The sequence below is a fragment of the Mus musculus genome, chromosome 8 (genome assembly GCF_000001635.26).
Source record: "Mus musculus strain C57BL/6J chromosome 8, GRCm38.p6 C57BL/6J".
NCBI lineage: Eukaryota > Metazoa > Chordata > Mammalia > Rodentia > Muridae > Mus > Mus musculus.
In genome coordinates, this window is record NC_000074.6 from 94037066 (window position 1) to 94055710 (window position 18645).

General features: G+C 42.5%; 1 protein-coding gene across 4 annotated transcripts in view; it reads left to right on the top strand.

Moving 5' to 3' along the window:
- Positions 1-56: 56 nt before the first annotated feature.
- Positions 57-18645, top strand: part of Ogfod1 (2-oxoglutarate and iron-dependent oxygenase domain containing 1) — a 30801-nt gene continuing 12212 nt past the window's right edge. Inside the window, exons 1-7 of one of the 4 annotated variants that reach the window (XM_006531053.4) lie at positions 57-377; positions 1853-2045; positions 10207-10253; positions 15010-15110; positions 17539-17655; positions 18188-18279; positions 18471-18599. In XM_006531053.4, coding sequence (XP_006531116.1) covers positions 1917-2045; positions 10207-10253; positions 15010-15110; positions 17539-17655; positions 18188-18279; positions 18471-18599 — 615 coding nt within the window. In that variant the 5' untranslated portion in view covers positions 57-377; positions 1853-1916. The remainder of the gene's footprint in view (positions 378-1852; positions 2046-10206; positions 10254-15009; positions 15111-17538; positions 17656-18187; positions 18280-18470; positions 18600-18645) is intronic. The other 3 variants (NM_177767.4, XM_006531054.4, NM_001093757.1) reach the window with 3 other exon arrangements.

Sequence of the window (18645 nt, forward strand, 5' to 3'; positions counted from 1 at the left end):
TGGGAGGCAGGCCACTGCGACCATTTGACCAATTGCTGGCGGCGTGACGCAATATGTTGATCTCCCATTGGTTATTTTTGTGGAGATCCCGCCTCCCTGTGCTTTACTGCCTTTCCATTGGGTAATGCTGGTGAAATAAGGAAAGAGGGTTTTCGGGAACTGTAGTTTCTGGAGGGAAGTAGCGTCCTGACTTCCTTGGCGTGGGTCTGTGCACCGTGAGAAGATGAACGGGAAGCGGCCGGCGGATCCTGGCCCAGCGCGGCCAATGAAGAAGGGAAAGAAGCAGGTATCGGCAGAGTTTTCGGACGCTGTCACTGAAGAAATCCTGAGGAAGCAGGTGGCTGAGGCCTGGAGCTGCCGGACACCGTTCAGCCATGGTAATGGGGTGCTGTAGGGAGGCGCGGCAGCAAGAGGTGTGGGGAGGATCGCAGCCACCTCCGACCCGGGCGCTGACTGCTGCTCGGTTCATTCCATATTCTGCTTGATTTGGCAAGCCTGGGGAGGAAAATAAATATAAGCTCCGGACACTATGGGGAAGTGGGAGACATGTAGCCTGGGGGTTGAATTCTAGAATCAGAGGTCACTCAGAATCCCTCTGCTGATTGTACGTCATTGGGCAATGCATATAACTTTGCTTAAGGGCCAGTTTCTTCGTTTATAAAACGGAATCGTTAATAGTATTCCCCCTCCGAAAGATGGGATTGACAAACTAATGTTTGTAGACATTCATAAACGTTTCCTTGAGAACCGGTAAATAGCTAGCAAGCGAGGGTCACTCTCCGCTGTTACGTGGACTGTCTAACCCACGCTGGTGTTGAAAGCTGCCAGAGAAGCAAGCACCTGGATTTACCAGTTTTCACGTACCTTGTCGTTGGCCTAAGTGACGCACAAAACCAACATAATCTTGAAAGGAACGATCATTCCAGACATAGCTACAAGTTATTACCTTATACAATGTGACTCTGGCTGGGTGCGTCTTGAATTTTCTCAGACTTGCCGATTGTCTGTTTCATTTGAGTGTTTAAACAGGGGAACCCCTGGGCGCTCAGGACGCAGGCAGAAGATGATTACATAAAATGCAGGCTCCGGCTGCCCAGAGACTTCTCAGTTTCTTTGTCTGTTGCAAAGGCGTAGTGACTATATCATCGATTCCTCAGTTGTAGAGAATATAAATGAAATAATGCTTATAAGGCACCACTGGGTCAAGATTGGTTGTTATTCATAATCTAGTGGAAGTGAAATCAGTTAGAGGTTAAAAACCACCTGTTTTTTTTTTTTTTGTTTTGTTTTGTTTTGTTTTGTTTTTAAACCCAGAAATTTAGGGAAAGAAAGGGTGGTATTAAAGAGAAATAGCCAGCCAGTTTTGCTACTCTTATTATTTGTTTTACTTCGCTCTGGAGAGAATGAGTTAAGAATCTAAAATGTGGGGCTGGAGAGATGGTTCAGTGTTTAAGAGCACTGACTGTTCTTACAGAGGTCCTGAGTTCAATTCCCAGTAACCTCATGGCTCACAACATCTGTAATGGGATCCGATGCCCTCTTCTGGTCTGTCTGTAGAGAGTGACGGTACACTCATGTACATAAAGCAAATAAATGAATAAGTCTTAAAAGAAAAAGAATCTAGAATGCATTTGATGCAAGAGTCAGTAAACTAAATAACTTAAAATAAAAACTAAGAGCTTCCATTGGCGTCGTCCCTTCCACTCATTAAAGCCTAACAGGGAAGCATAGTATCTGAGAACAGTAGTTTTGAATGAGCACAGTTCTTCATGAATTTTAGTCTTTAACGATTGGACTACCAGAACTTCATGATGGTCTCTTCTTGTATTCTATTATGCTGCTTGGTGGTCAGACATACAGAAGAGAGGAAAGACCAGGGTGCTATTTTCCTTCCAACAGAAGCTATTGCCTTGGACATGGATCCTTTCCTTCACTGTGTGATCCCAAACTTCATCCAAAGCCAAGACTTCTTGGAAGGACTTCACAAAGAGCTTTTGAGCCTGGACTTCCATGAAAAGTACAATGATTTATATAAGTTCCAACAGGTAATTTATTCTCATTGCATTCATTGGCTCTTCCTCCCCAGAAATCCCTTAGCTATAAAATCATCCACTAATCATGGCTACAGAGATAGCTTAGTGGTTAAGAGCACTTATCGCTCTTCCAGAAGCTCCAGTCAAGTTCCCACATCGACTTCAGGGGAATTCATGAATCCCTAAAATCACCCAGTGCGCACACCCTCAGGCAGATACACATGCATCCATGCAATTTATCTATTTATTAAGACTCAAGGCTCTAGATTAGGTTTGTTTTCATTCTTCACCTTGGCATTGTCAAACATTCCTTTAACATGACCTTACTGAGTGTTGACTGTGTATTAATTGCTGTGACGGTTATCAGGGAGATTTTTGACAAAGTTCTGCTCTCTACCATCTACAGTAATAAAGATGATAGTGACAGAGATGAAGAAGAAATGCTTTAAGCCTGTAAGTGAGTGGACCATAAACAACGGGATGACATATCCCTGCGCGGTGGCATGGTGGAGAGTCTTCTATTTCAGTATAATAGCCGTTCAAACTCTTGAGTTCATGTCTTGGCTTTTGTGACTTGACATACTGTAGTTACAATATTCTGTACTGCAATATATCTAGGAGGAAGAGAAAACTGTTTTCCTTTGGGCAGTAGCAGAGCTGTTTTGACCCGAACACTGTGAGTGCACTAAGCACATACTCTGCTGTTGCTTCACCTCCAATTTCCCATTCTTTTTTGGTGGACAGTAGAAGTTAACAAAAGGGATTATCTTGAAATCTAAGTTATTTTTTCCTACTCTTAGAAGGCAGCCCTGTCTAGCACAGAAGTACAAGTCGTTGGTTTCCCCAGTATGAAGCCATCTTTAACATGTGGATCATCGCTCTCTCATAAACTCTCTAGGCTTGTCAGGGTTGAAAAATTCAGAAAGGGGCTGCAGAGATGGCTGAGCAGGTAAGCATCCTGGCTGCTCTTTCAGGGGACCTGCATTCCAGTCACAGCACCTAAATGGTTGCCCCCACCCATCTATAACTCCAATCCCAGGGACTGGATATACATGAATATATACCCATACATGTAAAATAAAATTAAAATAAAATGAGGAAGCAGATGAAGAATTATCTCTGCTTTCTTTGCATTCCCCCTTGATTTTATCTGGAATAAGAGAGTGATTAACATCTTACTCTCTTACGCTTTAGCTGATCATCCGCTCAGACCCTACCCCACTCTAGTTTGTAGACCTTGTACATATGATTGAATAACCCAACCTAAATACTCACATGATGAGACACTCAGAGATTCTAATGAAAATCATACTTTTATCCAAGTTTATTAGATTAATGAAAAACCACGGTTATCTGCTGTTATAATTATATCAACTTTTCAACCCTAAGCAATGTGTAATTACTAAGTTGAGGGGTGTGTGTGTGTGTGTGTGTGTGTGTGTGTGTGTGTTCAGCAATGTGGATGTACATGTGTGCCTTTTCTCAGGCACTATCCACGTTTACTTTGAATCAGTTTCTCATTAGCCTGAAGCTCATCATCAAGTAGGCCAGGCAGGCTGACCAACGAGCTTAGCACTGAGATTGTAAGCACATGCCAGCCAGCTTCTTCTCTGTGGGTTCCGAGGATTGAACCTACATCCTTGTGTGGTCAGGCAAGCATTGTAATGACTGAGCTCTCTTCTCAACCTCAGGATGGTTTTTATTTGATGCTGTTCGACAAAAGAAAGGGTTTTGTTAATATGAAATCAAAATGAGCAAAAAAACAAAACAAAACAAAACCCAAAACAAACAAAAAATGGCTATGGGTGGTAAACGAGAAAAACTATTGCCTATTGTAAAATCATTTTTACCTTGCTCACTTTTAGGAAGTATCTCTTTACCTGTACACTTCTTCTTTGCATGTGCTATAAATTTAGCAGATAATTGGGTCTCTGACATATTCTGACCATTTAATGTGTTATAGTTTATATACGCTTGGCTCAGGGAGTGGCCTTTTTGGAGTAGGCAAGTCACTGTGGGTGTGGGCTTTAAGACCCTCATCCTCACTGCCTGGAAGCCAGTATTCTGCTAGCAGCCTTCAGATGGATATAAAACTCTCAGCTCCTCCTGTACCTTGCCTGCATGGATGCTGCCATGTCCCTACCTTGATGATAATGGATTGAACCCCTGAACATGTAAGCCAGCCCCAATTAAATTGTCCTTATAAGAGTTGCCTTGTGTAAATGAGCTAAATACCTAATAAAAAATGGAAAAAAAAAAAAAAAAAAAAGAGTTGCCTTGGCAGGGCAGTGGTGGTGCATGCCTTTAATCCCAGCACTTGGGAGGCAGAGGCAGGCAGAATTCTGAGTTCAAGGCCAGCTGGTCTACAGAGTGAGTTCCAGGACATCCAGGGCTACACAGAGAAACCCTATCTGGAAAAACAAAAACAAAAAAAAACAAAAAAAAAAGTTGCCTTGGTCATGGTGTTTGTTTACAGCAGTAAAACCCTAATTAAGATAGAAGTTGGTACCAGGGACTGGGGTATTGCTGTGAAAGACCTGACCATGTTTTGTTTTTTTCTTTTCTTTTCTCTTCTTTTCTTTTCTTTTCTTTCTTTCTTTTCTTTTCTTTTTTTTTTTTTTTTTTTTTTTTAAGAAGACTGGATTTTGGGACTTTGGATTTGGAAAGAATTGGAATGCTTTAAATGGGACTTAATTAGCCATCCTAGTAGGAATATGGAAGACTTTGTTGCTAAGAGTGATTTGAATTGTGGGGATCTGGCCCAAAAAATTTCAGTGTAGAATTTCAATATATGGCCTAGAAACTGTTTTGGTAGTATTTTGGTGAAGAATGTGGCTACCTTTTGCCCTTGTCTAAAGAGTCTGCCTGAGGCTAAAGTGAAGAGACTCATATTACTTGCATTGACAAGTTAAGTCTCAGAAACACCTATCATTGACTTTGTTCTCTGGTTAAGTCTCATGAAGAGCATTTTAAGCAAGCATAGCAAGCTGAGAAAGGAAAAATATAAAATATATGGTTTGAGTTTTAATGGGGCACTAGGAAGTGAAATGGAGCTGAATGCTGTGTTCAGAGATATTAAATTGAATTAAGGGAGTAGTGACCTTGTGACAAGATCCCACCCACCTAAATTTAGGTCCAGGCTTGGATGTACAAGCCTTTAATTCCAAGAGGCAAAGGCTAGCAGATGTCTGAGTTCAAGGCCAGCCTAGAACAGAGCAAGTTTTAGGTGAAGAAAAACTTAAATTCAAGCTTGGTGGACCACACCTTTAATCCCAGTGCTTAGGAGACAGGCTACAAAGCAAGTTCCAGGACAGCCAAGCTAAGACAGTGAAGGAGATGGAAAACAGAAAGCTGGTGATAATGTAATAAAACAGGGGGGGACCCTGTTTCAACCCCAGCAAGCAGCAGATTTTGACAGCTTTGGCCACGTGACTCTACCTTTAGAGTCCAGAATAGAAGGGACTACTGAGGCAATTAATGCTGGTTAGCTAGAGCTAAGAAATTAATAGTGATTAAGAAGAGACCAGCATCACTGAGGTGAAATCTTCTGAGAAATGTTTTCTGAGAGCACAAAGAAGCTGTGTTCCAGAGATAGCTACGGTTGTACCTCGTACTGCAGCTGTACTTGGTAATGTGTAAAAGTCACCCAGGTGGTACTGGTTTTGAAGGTATGAAGGGGTCATGAAGAGTAGCTGAGGCTTAGCATTGTGAGAGGCCATGGAAGGCCATTGGTGAAGGTACAGACACAGTTACAGTTGATGACCCGGGACTGAAGGGGTTCTATAAAGGAGTTGAGGCTCGGTGCCATGAAGAGAGCCCATGAGGGGCTATTGATGAAGCTTAGGTGCAGTGGAGGACCCTAGTGTATTGGAGATGCCAGTACCATGGGATGATCACCAAGAACATCAACCTGAGCTTAAGAGTACTACAGAGGGCAGAGCTGGAGAAGTGATGCCAGCCCTTTGGGGAGCCCAGAAGATCATGTATGGATCTCAGACACTGAAACCAGAAGCTGTTAATGTTGAAGTTGCCTTGGAGACCCCAAGATGTTCAAGATTCCAGGGCTATCTGCTGAGGAAGGCTGCTAACAGGGAGTGGAACCAACCCAGGAGAAAGAAGTTTGTTGCAGTCAACAAAGATGAAAAAAGAGTTGAAAATCTGAAGACTGCACTGACATCAGACGAGGAGATGCAGAGTGTGTCTTGCTTTGGGGATTGTAATTAAGTGATTAAATGAATCTCAGAAGAGACTTTGAACTTTGGACCTTTAACATTGTTGAGACTGCTGTAGAGTATGGGGACTTTGGAAGTTGGACTAAATGTATTTTGCATTATGCTATGTTTAAGTATGCCCCCCCCCATAGACTCATATGTTTCAACAAGCCTATGGGGGCCAGAAAATGGAATGTGATGGTTTGTATATGCTTGGCCCAGGGAGTGGCCATGTTGGAGTAGGTGTGGCCCTTTTGGAGTAGGCTTGTCACTGTGGGTGTGGGCTTTAAGACCCTCATCCTCACTTCCTGGAAGCCAGTATTCTGCTAACAGCCTTCAGATGGATGTAAAACTCTCAGCTCCTTCTGTACCATGCCTGCCTAGAGGCTGCCATGTCCCTACCTTGATGATAATGGATTGAACCTCTGATCCTGTAAGCCAGCCCCAATTAAATGTTGTCCTTGTAAGAGTTGCCTTGGTCATGGTGTCTATTCACAGCAGTAAAACCCTAAGGCATAATGCACCTGTCATTAGGATTTATGTAATAGTCTATATATTTTAAGCATTACTAAATGCATACGTTATGACAGCCCTCGGTCATTAAGTTCTCATCAGAGCCCTGTGAAGGAAGAGTACTACCATTCCTGTGTTGCGGGGAGGAAGCCACATACATTTTTCCTTCAGTTCAGAGTTGTCCCTTTAACAATAATAACAGAAACCTATTGGATTTTTCTTTTCATTAAAAGATTTTCAATCAAATGAAAATTGAGAAGCTCTGGAGCTAACTTTCCCTTCTATTTCCATCCTGATTTTTGTTTGTTTGCTTGCTTGTTTTGAGGTTAGTTTGATTTGGTGTGATTTGTTTGATTGTTTGTTTAGAGACTGGGTCTCTAGATAGAGCCAGGGCTATCCTCAAACTGCCACTCCTCCTGCCTGTACTTCCTGGGTAGGGAGGGTCCAGGCCTGTGACATCCCACCGGCTAGCACAGTTCTTAAAACTGCAGACTGCTTCAAGTCCTTCTCATCCTCCTGTCAGCACACACTATCACGCTTTTGACTTTATCGCTGCCCTGGAACTGTACCTATTGAGTCACTTCAGCCTCCACATAAGTAAATCCCATGGTCACTAGGCATTCTTTGACCTTTCATGAGACTGACACATATGCACTATGTTACAAAGGCAGGCAGTCCTCCATCTCTCAGAAGCATTTGTACTCCCTCCTGGAGACACATTGCTCCTCTCCTTTCGGGGTACCATACTGACTTAATGATTTTTCTGTTACTGTGAAGAGACACTATGGCCAAAGCAACTTACAGAAGAAAGCATTTAGTGAGCACTTACAGTCCCAGAGGGTTAGAGTCCGTGACCATCGTGGTAGCGAGTATAGCAGCAGCAGGCAGGTAAGCACGATTCTAGAGCAATAGCTGAGAATTCAAATCACTCACAAGCACAAGGCAGAGAGCTATAACTAGAAATCGTGTGAGCTTTAACATCAACGCCCATCCCCAGTGACACACCTCCTCCAACAATACCACACCTTCGGTTCCTTCCCAGTAGTCCACCAATTGGGAACCAAGCATTTAAATAGACAAGCCTGTGGCAGCCAATCTCATTCAGACTACTACACATACTCTCTTAATTTTTCTTTTTTATTGTAGAGCACTTTTTCTTACTTTCCTTTGCTGGGTTTTCCTCTTATGACCACCAGTTTTTAAAAACTTTAATTAATATTATTGGGGGAGGCTCAGTGGGACAGTGAGTCAAAGGACAGCTCTGGGGAACTGGGCCTTGCTCTTCCTTTCACCTTTATGTGGGCTCCAGGTAGCACACTCTGGTCAGCAGGGTTTCACACACGCACCTTTACACACTCAGCCATCTCACCAGCTTATATAACCAACGTCCTAGTGACAGAGTCCTTCCTAATATCAGAACTGCTCAAGGATTGGATCTCTGAATTAAGATGGAACACAGATTTCCATGGAGCCTCATAGCTTGCTGTCTCTTCCTGGATGTCTTCTAGGAGTCTCTGGGTTAGGACCAACACTAAACTAATCTCCTTCAGCTGATTCTGCTGTTCCTCTTGGTCTCAGATCAAAAGGAATCCATTCTTAACTCCCAGTTCACTCTTCATGCCCTGTCCACCTTGGATGCATCCTTCACTGCCTCCCAAAACACTTCCTACACTTCCCCAGTCAACAGAGTTCACCCCGTCCAAGCTGTCTCTCTCACCATAGTTATATATTGGAGTATTTTGTCTCTATGGAGATCGGCCATAGAGACAAAAACTAGGGTGATGCTTGTTAAAAGTTAGTAGTAGAAAAAAAATGAAGGCTGCTATCTTGACCCACCTACATAACGGTCACCATTAGTTCCTTTCTGTAACTGGAATCAAGAGAATTGGAAAATCAATGTTCACATCAAAACCTGCTCACAAATGTTCACAGAAGTACCATTCATTTATAGTAATTGTAAAGTAGAAGCAACTAGATGTCTATCCACAAGTAATGCTAAACGAAATGCAGTATTCCAGTCTAGTGGAGAGTAAGTCAGACCTGCAACATGAGTGAACCTTAGAAACAATTTGGTAAATGACAGAAGCCAGACTCTGGAACCAGTGAAATAGTTCAGCAGGTAGAAGCACTTGCCACTGAGTTCAGACCTGAATTCAGAGCCCACAGAAAAAGGCTAGATGTGTGTCAAACATCTGTAATCTCACCCTCCTCTGGGGGGGTGGGAGGTGGAAGAATGAAGCCTGTGGGCCAGCTAGCCTGGAGTCCAGTACAGTAGAAATAAAAGAGACCTTCCCTCAACAAAGTGCTGAACCCTGATGTCTGTGACCATGGCACAGCCGTGGCACATTAGTACTACACATACTAATGCACATATACACATACTAATAATAATGAATATAAATAAGTGAAAATAAGCCAGACTCAAAATGTTAATTGTTATGTAATTTCTTTTAAATGTTCACAATAGGCAGATCGGCCATAGAAACAAAAACTAGGGTGATGCTTGTTAAAAGTTAGTAGTAGAAAAAAAATGAAGGCTGACTGCCTAATAGACACAGGATTTCATTTTGTAGTGTTAAATTTTAGGCTTATGCAACATGGTTGCCAACATTGTGAATGTGTGAAACCCATGGAATTATATACTTTCAAGAGGTTAAAATACTAGATTCTATACAAGGAGGATTTCCTTTCAAGATTTTATCTCATGGGGGCTGGAGAGATGGCTCAGAGTTAACACTGGCTGCTCTTCCAGAAGTCTTGAGTTCAAGTCCTAGCAACCATATGATGAGATCTGGTGCCCTCATCTGGTGTGTAGGTAGAACACTGTATACATAGTAAAGAAATATTTTTAAAAAAAAAGATTTTACCTCATGTTCCTTCTTTGCCTGAAAACTAGTGACTCAGGTGACAGCCAAAGTACATAGCATGGCTCCAGGCCAACACAGTGCTTTGCATTAGGCCTTTGAGCCTCATCTCCCTCTGCTTCCCATTTGATTTCCCCAGCCACTTGGGTTTTGTTTTGTTTTGTTTTGTTTTGTTTTGTTGTGTTGTGTTGTGTTTTGTTTGCAGCGATTTGCCTCTTCCTCACTGAGGTCCAGCCTGGGTACCCTGCTTATCATTGCAGACCCTTCCCACTCTCAACACAGCCCATTCCTCTCTGTCTGCAGTTGTCCTGTGCATATGGCACCTTCATGCTAATAAATCACTTTTTATGTCTATTCTATGTCTTCTTCAACAAACCTAAATTGTTCTGTAATGACCACTTAGCTATTTGTTGATTGAGTAATGTACAGTCACGTGCCCATGTCAGACTGCAAAATGGAGTGGTCACATAGCAGACCAGATAGTTCTCTCCAGAGCCTAGGCTCCTAGCCACAGAGTTCTACTATTGGAGTCCTCTTTGCATATTTAACAAGGAAATCTTTTTTTCTCTCCCCTTTATGATCAAGTCTGATGATTTGAAGAACCGAAAAGAGCCCCATATCTCAGCTTTAAGGTAAGCAAGTAATTACACTTGTTAGGTGCCAAATGTGTGTTAGGCACAGCACTGAGTTTTAAATATTAGGTCATAAAGTCTGTGTTGACATTTTTGTGTTTGGTAAAGGACGTAACAAACCCTAAGAAACTAGATAACTTCTTTAAGAAACTCAACAGAACGTGAGAGAGCTAAGATACAAGTTTAAGCCTTGGATCACTTGATCACCCTCTCTCTCTCCCTCCCTCCCATCTTCACACCCTCCTTTCCTTTCTTTTTCCCTTCATTCCAGACAGGGTCTCAGGCTGGTCTAGCACTGTCTATGTATGTAGCTCAAGCTGGCCTGAAAGTCACAGAAGTCCTCCGACCTCAGATTACCAAGTGCTGATTACAAACATGAGTCACCATGTCTGACTCCAAATTCTTAATAATAAAATGTTTGGCTTTCTTAGTTATGGATGAAGCAAAGTAACAATGGCGATAGCATTTTCTACTCGTGAAGCTAGGAAGTACTAAAAGTTACTTACACTCCAGTGTTGACAGGTAGATCCATTTTCATACTGCCACAGTACTTTAGAAGATACCCTTAAAAGTAGGTATTTAAAAAATTATTATGCTCATGAGTGTTTTGCCTGCTTGAATGCATATGCACCATGTGTATCCAGTACCCATGGACATCAGAAGATGATATAGGAACCCCTGGAACTGGAGTTCCAGATGGTTGTGAGCTGCCATGTGGGTTCTGGGAACTGAACCAAGGTTCTCTGCAAGAGCAGCTGGTTCTCTTAATTAGAGCCTCCTGTCGCTATTTGCACAAGTATGCACATTTTATAGAGTAGTCCTAAGATCACGACAAAAGAAAGAAGTGCTCAAAGAAATTTCCATACAAGAAATGACACCATTAATATATGTGTGTATTTTAATAAACATAATATAGTCACACTTCACTTTGTGAATACACTGATTTTTTTTTTTTATCTCTAAGATCTAGTATCCAGGATAGTTACTATTTTATTCTCTTGTAGTTAGCAACCTTTTCGCCCCTTAGAGATTCATAACAGTTACTCCCACCAAAGACATCTCAGATGCACTGAAATACAGTTTTCAATAGGAAAGAACTGCCACACACATAAACTTCTGTACATGTATACCGAGTAAAAGAGTTTCTTTTTACGTCTTTGGGCTTTCTTTTTCCTGTGATGAGCATGTGCTTTATAACAGAGAGCTGGGAAGTTGGTTTTTCTTTTCTCTCTGGGACGCTCGCATATATGGTAGCAGCCTGTGCAGGTTATTTCTTTTTCTTTCTTTCTTTTTTTTGTAAAGATTTATTTATTTTTTTAAAAAGATTTGTTTTTTGTGTTTTGTTTTTTTGTTTTTCGAGACAGGGTTTCTCTGTGTAGCCCTGGCTGTCCTGGAACTCACTCTGTAGACCAGGCTGGCCTCGAACTCAGAAATCCGCCTGCCTCTGCCTCCCGAGTGCTGGGATTAAAGGCGTGCGCCACCACGCCCGGCTTTAAAAAGATTTTTGTGTGTTGACTTTATGTGTATATGAGTACACTGTAGCTGTACAGATGGTTGTGAGCCTTCATGTGGTTGTTGGGAATTGAATTTTAGGACTTCTGCTCACTCCAGTCCCTGCTCACTCCGGCCCAAAGTTTATTTTTTATTATAGATAAGTACACTGTTGCTGTCTTCAGACACACCAGAAGAGGGTATCAGGTCTCGTTACAGATGATAGTGAGTCACCATGTGGTTGCTGGGAATTGAACTCAGGTCCTTCGGAAGAGCAGTCAGTGCTCTTAACCGCTGAGCCATCTCTCCAGCCCCCAGGTTAATTTCTTTCTATCTAGAAGTATTGCTTATGTGTTAGCTGTAAATCGTATTTCATACTAAATAGACTTTCCTCCTAAAGAGAAACAATTTCACTTTAACATATTTCATCTTATTGGTGCCAAACACCTGTCGTCTCTGGCTGAGCATCATTGCATACCGGCAGAGTCACAGCTAAGTGACTTGAGTGCGGAAAGTCCCTGACCATTACAGAAAGTTGCTCCTTTTATTTGCCATGTGTGTTCAGGGCATCCTCATGAATCACATTAAAGATGCCAAGGATTGGAGAAGACAGAAGCCTGTCCCTGTGATGCGTTCACAGAGTGCGGAAAGGAGCGTTCTGTAGCATCCCTTTTGGAAGTTGATGATACTAGTTGGTTTTTCAGAAGTGTTTATCCCCAGCCTTACCCCTACCATTGTCTGAAGACCAGTGTGGCAGCTGCTGTGTTGGCCCATTCTGCGTAAGTGGCCCCTGGGCCTTTAGACTTTGCTGAACACTTCTGGGGTTTTCCCAGCCAAGCACAATATCTTATAGAATGTAAACATTATAAGAAAATGGTAGTGGACTCTTTTCCCCAGGAGACTTACTATGTAGTAATTGACAGCACAATTGCATTTTATAGGAATTTCTGTTCCGTGCATTTGAATGAGCCAAAAATACCATGTCTGTACATAATATAATTTGATCACATGTAAATCTTTAAATACTTGGATTCAGAGTCTTTGTTTCTTGTTTGTTGCTGTATTTGTTTTTGTTATTATTGTTTTCAGATGAAATTTTCCTGTGTCGCCCTGGAGGGCCTGGCACTTACTGCAATCCTCCTGCCTTACCTTCCTCCACACTGGGATCAGAGTTTTGTACTACATGTCCAACAAAAGGTTTTAATTATCAAAGTTAACATTATTTCAAAGTTGACTAACGGAACTAGTTATAAATTGTATTAAAGAGTCTTCTACAGAAAGACCAGAAGCCTAGCTTAGCTTAAAATAGAAATAAATGTTCATTATCTTTTTCTACTTACACCCTGCTAGCATCAGAACATCTGTGGGTTTTGTTGACTGTTGTGTGATTAATTTAGTATTTATTGTTACTACAACTTAAAGTTATTTTGTGGGCCGTGTGTGTTGGCTCAGCTGGTAAAGGTGCTTGCCACCAAGCCTGATGACCTGCGTTCAATTCCCAGTACACACATGGTAGAAGAAGAGAACTAACTTCTACGTATTGTCCTCTTACCTCCACATGTCTTCCATGGTACATGTACACACACACACATACACACGCACTAAATTTAAATTTTAGAAAGGTCGTTTTATGATCTCCTGCAGCTGTTCACCCAAGTGCTTGTTAAGTGGCAGTAGTAGTGTTACTGGAGTCCCTAGCACTAACTGCTGAACTCTGGATCCAGCTTCTTGCCTTTGTGAAAACAAAGTAGCATCAAATACATAAAATGCGAAAATGGGTTTGTTGACAGTTATGTCCCAAAAGTGAAGAGAAAGCTGTTCTCAGTTAGGATACAATTAAAAGCCAGGAAAGGTGCACATGTAGATGTAACCAAAACTAGAATTACTTAAAAAAAAAAAAAAAAAAAAAAAAGCCAGGCGTGGTGGTGCACGCCTTTAATCCCAGCACTCAGGAGGCAGAGGCAGGCAGATTTCTGAGTTTGAGACCAGCCTGGTCTACAGAGGGAGTTCCAGGACAGCCGGGACTGCACAGAGAAACCCTGTCTTGAAAAAAAAAATCCTAATTTCAAGGGCACATCACTGCATTAGTATTAGTGCTTATGATACTGAGATTTATAACAGGAAATGCATATTTGATCTTAGTCCCCATTCCTGACACCAAGCTCCTAAAACTTAAAATGTTGAGATTAATAAAGGCAAAGGGAGAATCTTTTGTTAGGGAAAAAACCCTTTCTAAAATACCAGAGCTAAAGGTAACAGACAAGCCCCGAGTCTGGGGAAGGAGGGACAGTTGCCAAGAAGATAACTAAGAGGGTTACAGCTCTTGGCCCTAACTGTTCTACCTCCAGTAAAAACAACGAGGATGTTCGGATGAGGTAGGAGGATGCCACAAGTTTGGGTCTAGGATGAGCTTCGTAGTACATTGTAGACCAAGACTGAACTATAAGCATAAGGTCTTGTTTCAAAGAGAAGAAGGGCTTACGATAGGCTGGATCCATCACCCGTGGCTAGTGGTTTGTTTAATCACTCATGTCTACTAAACCCAGGTTTTCTGCAAGAGCAGGGAGTGCTGTTAACCTCTGCGCCTTCTCTTCAACCCCTGAGTTGTTTCTTTTGTTAATAAACTAGAACTACAGTAAGGAAACATTACCTAATAGAGGATCCAACTTGAGGAGGGTGTTGTAGGGGCCTCCTGTTTATACCCAGCCACCAGGGTATAAGCCTCATGAGCTGATCTTCTGACTGAGTCTGAAGATGGGACCAGTCCTGTGAGTCTGAACCATTAATCCTGTATGTAGATAGTGTAAGAATTGAACTATTTCCAAAAATAGGTAGGTACCAGCAGGAAACTCACAGATTTGATGTGGGCAGCAGAGTGTGTAAAAATAGCAATTGAGTTTTCCCATTTGCTACTGAAAAGGCTCTCTGACAATGGGTGATTTGTAATGACAAAGTGATGTAGGGACTTACAACTGAGTCCAAAGTGCTGGTATGGAGGACATCTCAAATGAAGGCAAACTGCTAGAGAATGAAATACATGAGGAGACTCGGAGCAAGTACAATAAGGTGGCTGGAGAGTTCCACTGTTTTTCTGGGAACTTGACGCTGCACAAGTTTAAAGAGAGATAGAGCACCTCTCAGGGTCTCGTGAGTGAAATCTGAGAACTGGGCTCTTGAATTAAATGTGACCTTAAGAGAAGATCTATAGGAATAGCACTGCTGCAGAGCTGCGGCCTCACGAGCTGTCTTTTGTTCACCCTTCTAGGAAACTTATGTTTGAAGATTTTCGGGCCTGGCTTTCTAAGGTTTCCGGCATTGACCTAGAACCAACCATTGACATGTCGTGTGCGAAATACGAGTTCACTGGTAAGGAGGCTAAAGCCCAGCTGTCTAAAGATTTTGAGGCTTTAACTTCACCATGACGGGAAGGTAGCATCAGGGTACCAGCTAGCTTCGGGGTCTTCCTTGTAAGGACTCAGCTCACACACAGAAGTAACCATCATACCACAAAGGGTAAGGTAATGGTTCTCTGTGGGTGTGTGAGAGCTATTGAACGTATTTGCAGAAAAGTTCTCATACCAGCCTGCACACAGTATTGTAAAACCCAAAAGGTGATGCTATAAATTCTGTCCTAAGGCTTCTAAAAGTTCCCATCTCCTTTAACGCTGGTTTTCCTTCTCTTATTTTGAATTTAGTGAGTGGACATAGGACATGAACACATAAATAGTAATAGTCCTGTCGTCACCTGCCTTCCCTCCTCAGAGCTTTCTTTCGCCTTCCAGTTCCCCTTCAGAGCTCAGAAATGTGCACTGGAATATGTATGCCTTTTTATATGGAAGGAAAGGTTACTTAGTTTTGTCTTGCTAAATTTTGACTCAGGTTTGCTATCCTGTATGGCCTCTGGGAAGTCTAAATTGGTAAAGCGTTTTGGGGGTAAACGTAGTGATGCATGTGAAAAGCCACGGTGTTATCTTCAGTTCTCGTTCTTCTTTATCGTTTTGTTTCCTTTGAGACTTTCGTGATTCAGGTTGGCCTCAGTCTAACAGAGACCGTCTGCCTCTTGAATGACACCACATCCAGCTTAAATAGAAGGGTCAAGCATACCACAAATAATTGTGGTATTTTACTTGAAAGACAGTTGCAGTCCTGAGATTCCATAGGCCTGAACACTGCAGTCAGTCTTCCTCCGTGAGAGTTTCAGAGTCGGAAACTCGACAGGTCTGTGTTGTTCCCATCTAATTCATAGGCCTCGTTCACTAGTTACTATTCGATCCTTGAGGCAAAAGGACAGCATCCACTTGTCCTGTCTGCTGAGCCTCCTGCACTCTACAATAACCTCCTGGGCTCCTAGACTTCCTGGACCTTGATGCATCTAAAGACTTATAGACAGTTATCTGTTAACAACTCCTTCAGTCTAGGTTTACCTGGTGTTTCCTTATAATTGAGTGATTCTCCTTGAGACGTGCATTTGGAAGGAGTGTCATAGCTAATGCTGAGCTTTTCTGAATCCTGCTGGATGATTCAAAGTATGTGTCATCTTCTTAGTGATGGGACCTGTGACCTTGGAGGACTTACAGGGAGGCCAGTCTCAGATTGCCACTCTTTCCTCCTATCCGTACACACTTTGTGCCAGGTGCTTTTGCTGTTTGTTTTGCTGTTAGGATTAAACCCAGGGTCTCAACTTGCTAGGCAGATGCTACTCTGAGCTGTATCCTCAGCCCTTCCCTTACCTTCCCTTCCCTCTCTCTTCCCTCTCTCTTCCCTTTCTCTCCTTCTCTCTCTCCTTTTTTTTTGATGGGCATCTAAGTCACCTAGGTTGCCTTTGAACCCACCCTGTAGCCCAGATTGGCCTTAAACTTGATTCTCTTGCTCAACCTCTGCAGTAGCTAGGATTGTAAGGCTTTGCTACCAGGCCTTTAAGAATTATGGGACTGGAAGAATTATGGGAGACAAACCAAGAACCTTGGACATGCTGCTTCCAGATTATGTAACTGTCATGCTTTTCACCAAACTTTGGTTCAGTTCTTTTCACACGGTAATTTTACTATTGCTAAATTACTGCAGGTTAAGTTGCCCTGAGGTGGCTTGGTTCTGTGGGTTAAAGGCACTTGCCACTAAATCTGACAATCTGGGTTACATTCCTGAGACCTACATGGTGGAAGGGGAGGACCAGCTTCCTATGTTGTCCTCTAATCCACATGTCCCTCGTCTGCCACTAACATCAAAATAAATAAATGTTTAAATTAAAAAAACAACAACAACAAAGGAACGTATATACCCAGGAACTCTAAGATTCATTAAGGCATTCTTTGGAATAGCCAAGAAATACAAACAATTTAATAACAAATAGAAATGCAATTAAAGAGAAGGTACATAGTGCCTCTATATAGTATAATAACTGCAGCCAATAGAAGTGATGTCAGGGGTGTATATTGATATGGAAAGACTCGCTTTGTAATTTTGAAAAACCCAGCCCACAACCCACCACTATAGCATTAACATTTCTTCAAGTAAATGCATGTTCTTGAGGGGAAAATACTACAAAAGTATGTGGGAAAATAGTGTTTGTAACTGTGTTGTAGATCTGTCTGGATTCATTGTGCTTAAAACTTCCTATACTGTCTGAGCTTTGTTGCTTCCTTTACAAAGGAGAAGTGTCATTTTAAAACTGCAAGCCAGTTAAAGCTGGAGTCAGCCTTACAGATCTGTGTCGGGGCTGAGTGAGTACAGAAGCAGATAGCAGCTGCTGTGTGTGCAGAGATCTAAATGACGCTCTGTGTGCTTGTGCTTGCAGATGCTCTGCTCTGCCATGATGATGAACTGGAGGGGCGCCGGATCGCTTTCATTCTGTACCTGGTTCCTTCTTGGGACAGGGACTTGGGGGGCACCCTGGACCTTTATGACACTGATGGTAAGATGGACGTTGACCACGTCCAGATAGCCACTTCTAATTCCAAACATTTGCCTCAGGACAACCACTCTGACATATGATGTGTCAAATGAGAGAGAAACCGTGTATTAGCACAGTGACTACCACAGGTGGAATTAATGCGAGCCTGACAACCACCTCTTGAAGTTACATTTCAAGTTAGTTCTCCAGAGACAAAGCTGATCCGGATGAGAAGTGGGCCTTGCTCCTGTGTACTGACCACGGAAGGGTTAAAAAGCACATGTGCGTATGAGTCTGCTAACAGCACTCTGACAAGAAATCAGGTCTTTTGAGGGGGTACTCTCCACAGGTTGACTCCAGGAAAATAAGAACCTAATCTGGCTCTCATCAGCAATAGGTAGACAATGTGGTAGAATCGCGTATCACCTAGCTGAACGAGCAAGTTTGAGTGACAGGTAGGAGGGACTGTTTGAGACTGCCGAGAACCGGATGAGGCAGCCTGAAAGAGTTAATGATGCTGGACCTATTCATGGTGTCTTCTCTCCCGATGCAGAACACTTGCAGCCAAAGCAGATTGTCAAGTCTCTTATCCCTTCCTGGAACAAACTGGTTTTCTTTGAAGTGTCTCCAGTATCCTTTCACCAGGTAAAGAACGTAAAAGAAACCTACAGTACACTAGGGATCAGGGGTCTGGCTCTCTGATCACCCGTATCTAACTGTGTCTCCTTCCCATTGAACTCGCTGTCCCAGCCCGATGGGTTCAAACTAATGTGCCTTGATCAGTGCCTTCATCCGTCATCCTTTGTGTTGATGTGCCAACGGTCTTGCTCTTGCAGGTGTCTGAAGTCCTGTCTGAAGAAACATCACGTTTGTCTATAAGTGGCTGGTTTTATGGTCCTTCATTAACCAGGCCTCCTACCTACTTTGAGCCCCCAATCCCTCGAAACCCTCACATCCCACAAGATGTAAGCATAAATTATGGGAATTCTTACCTTGCGTACATACTGTAGC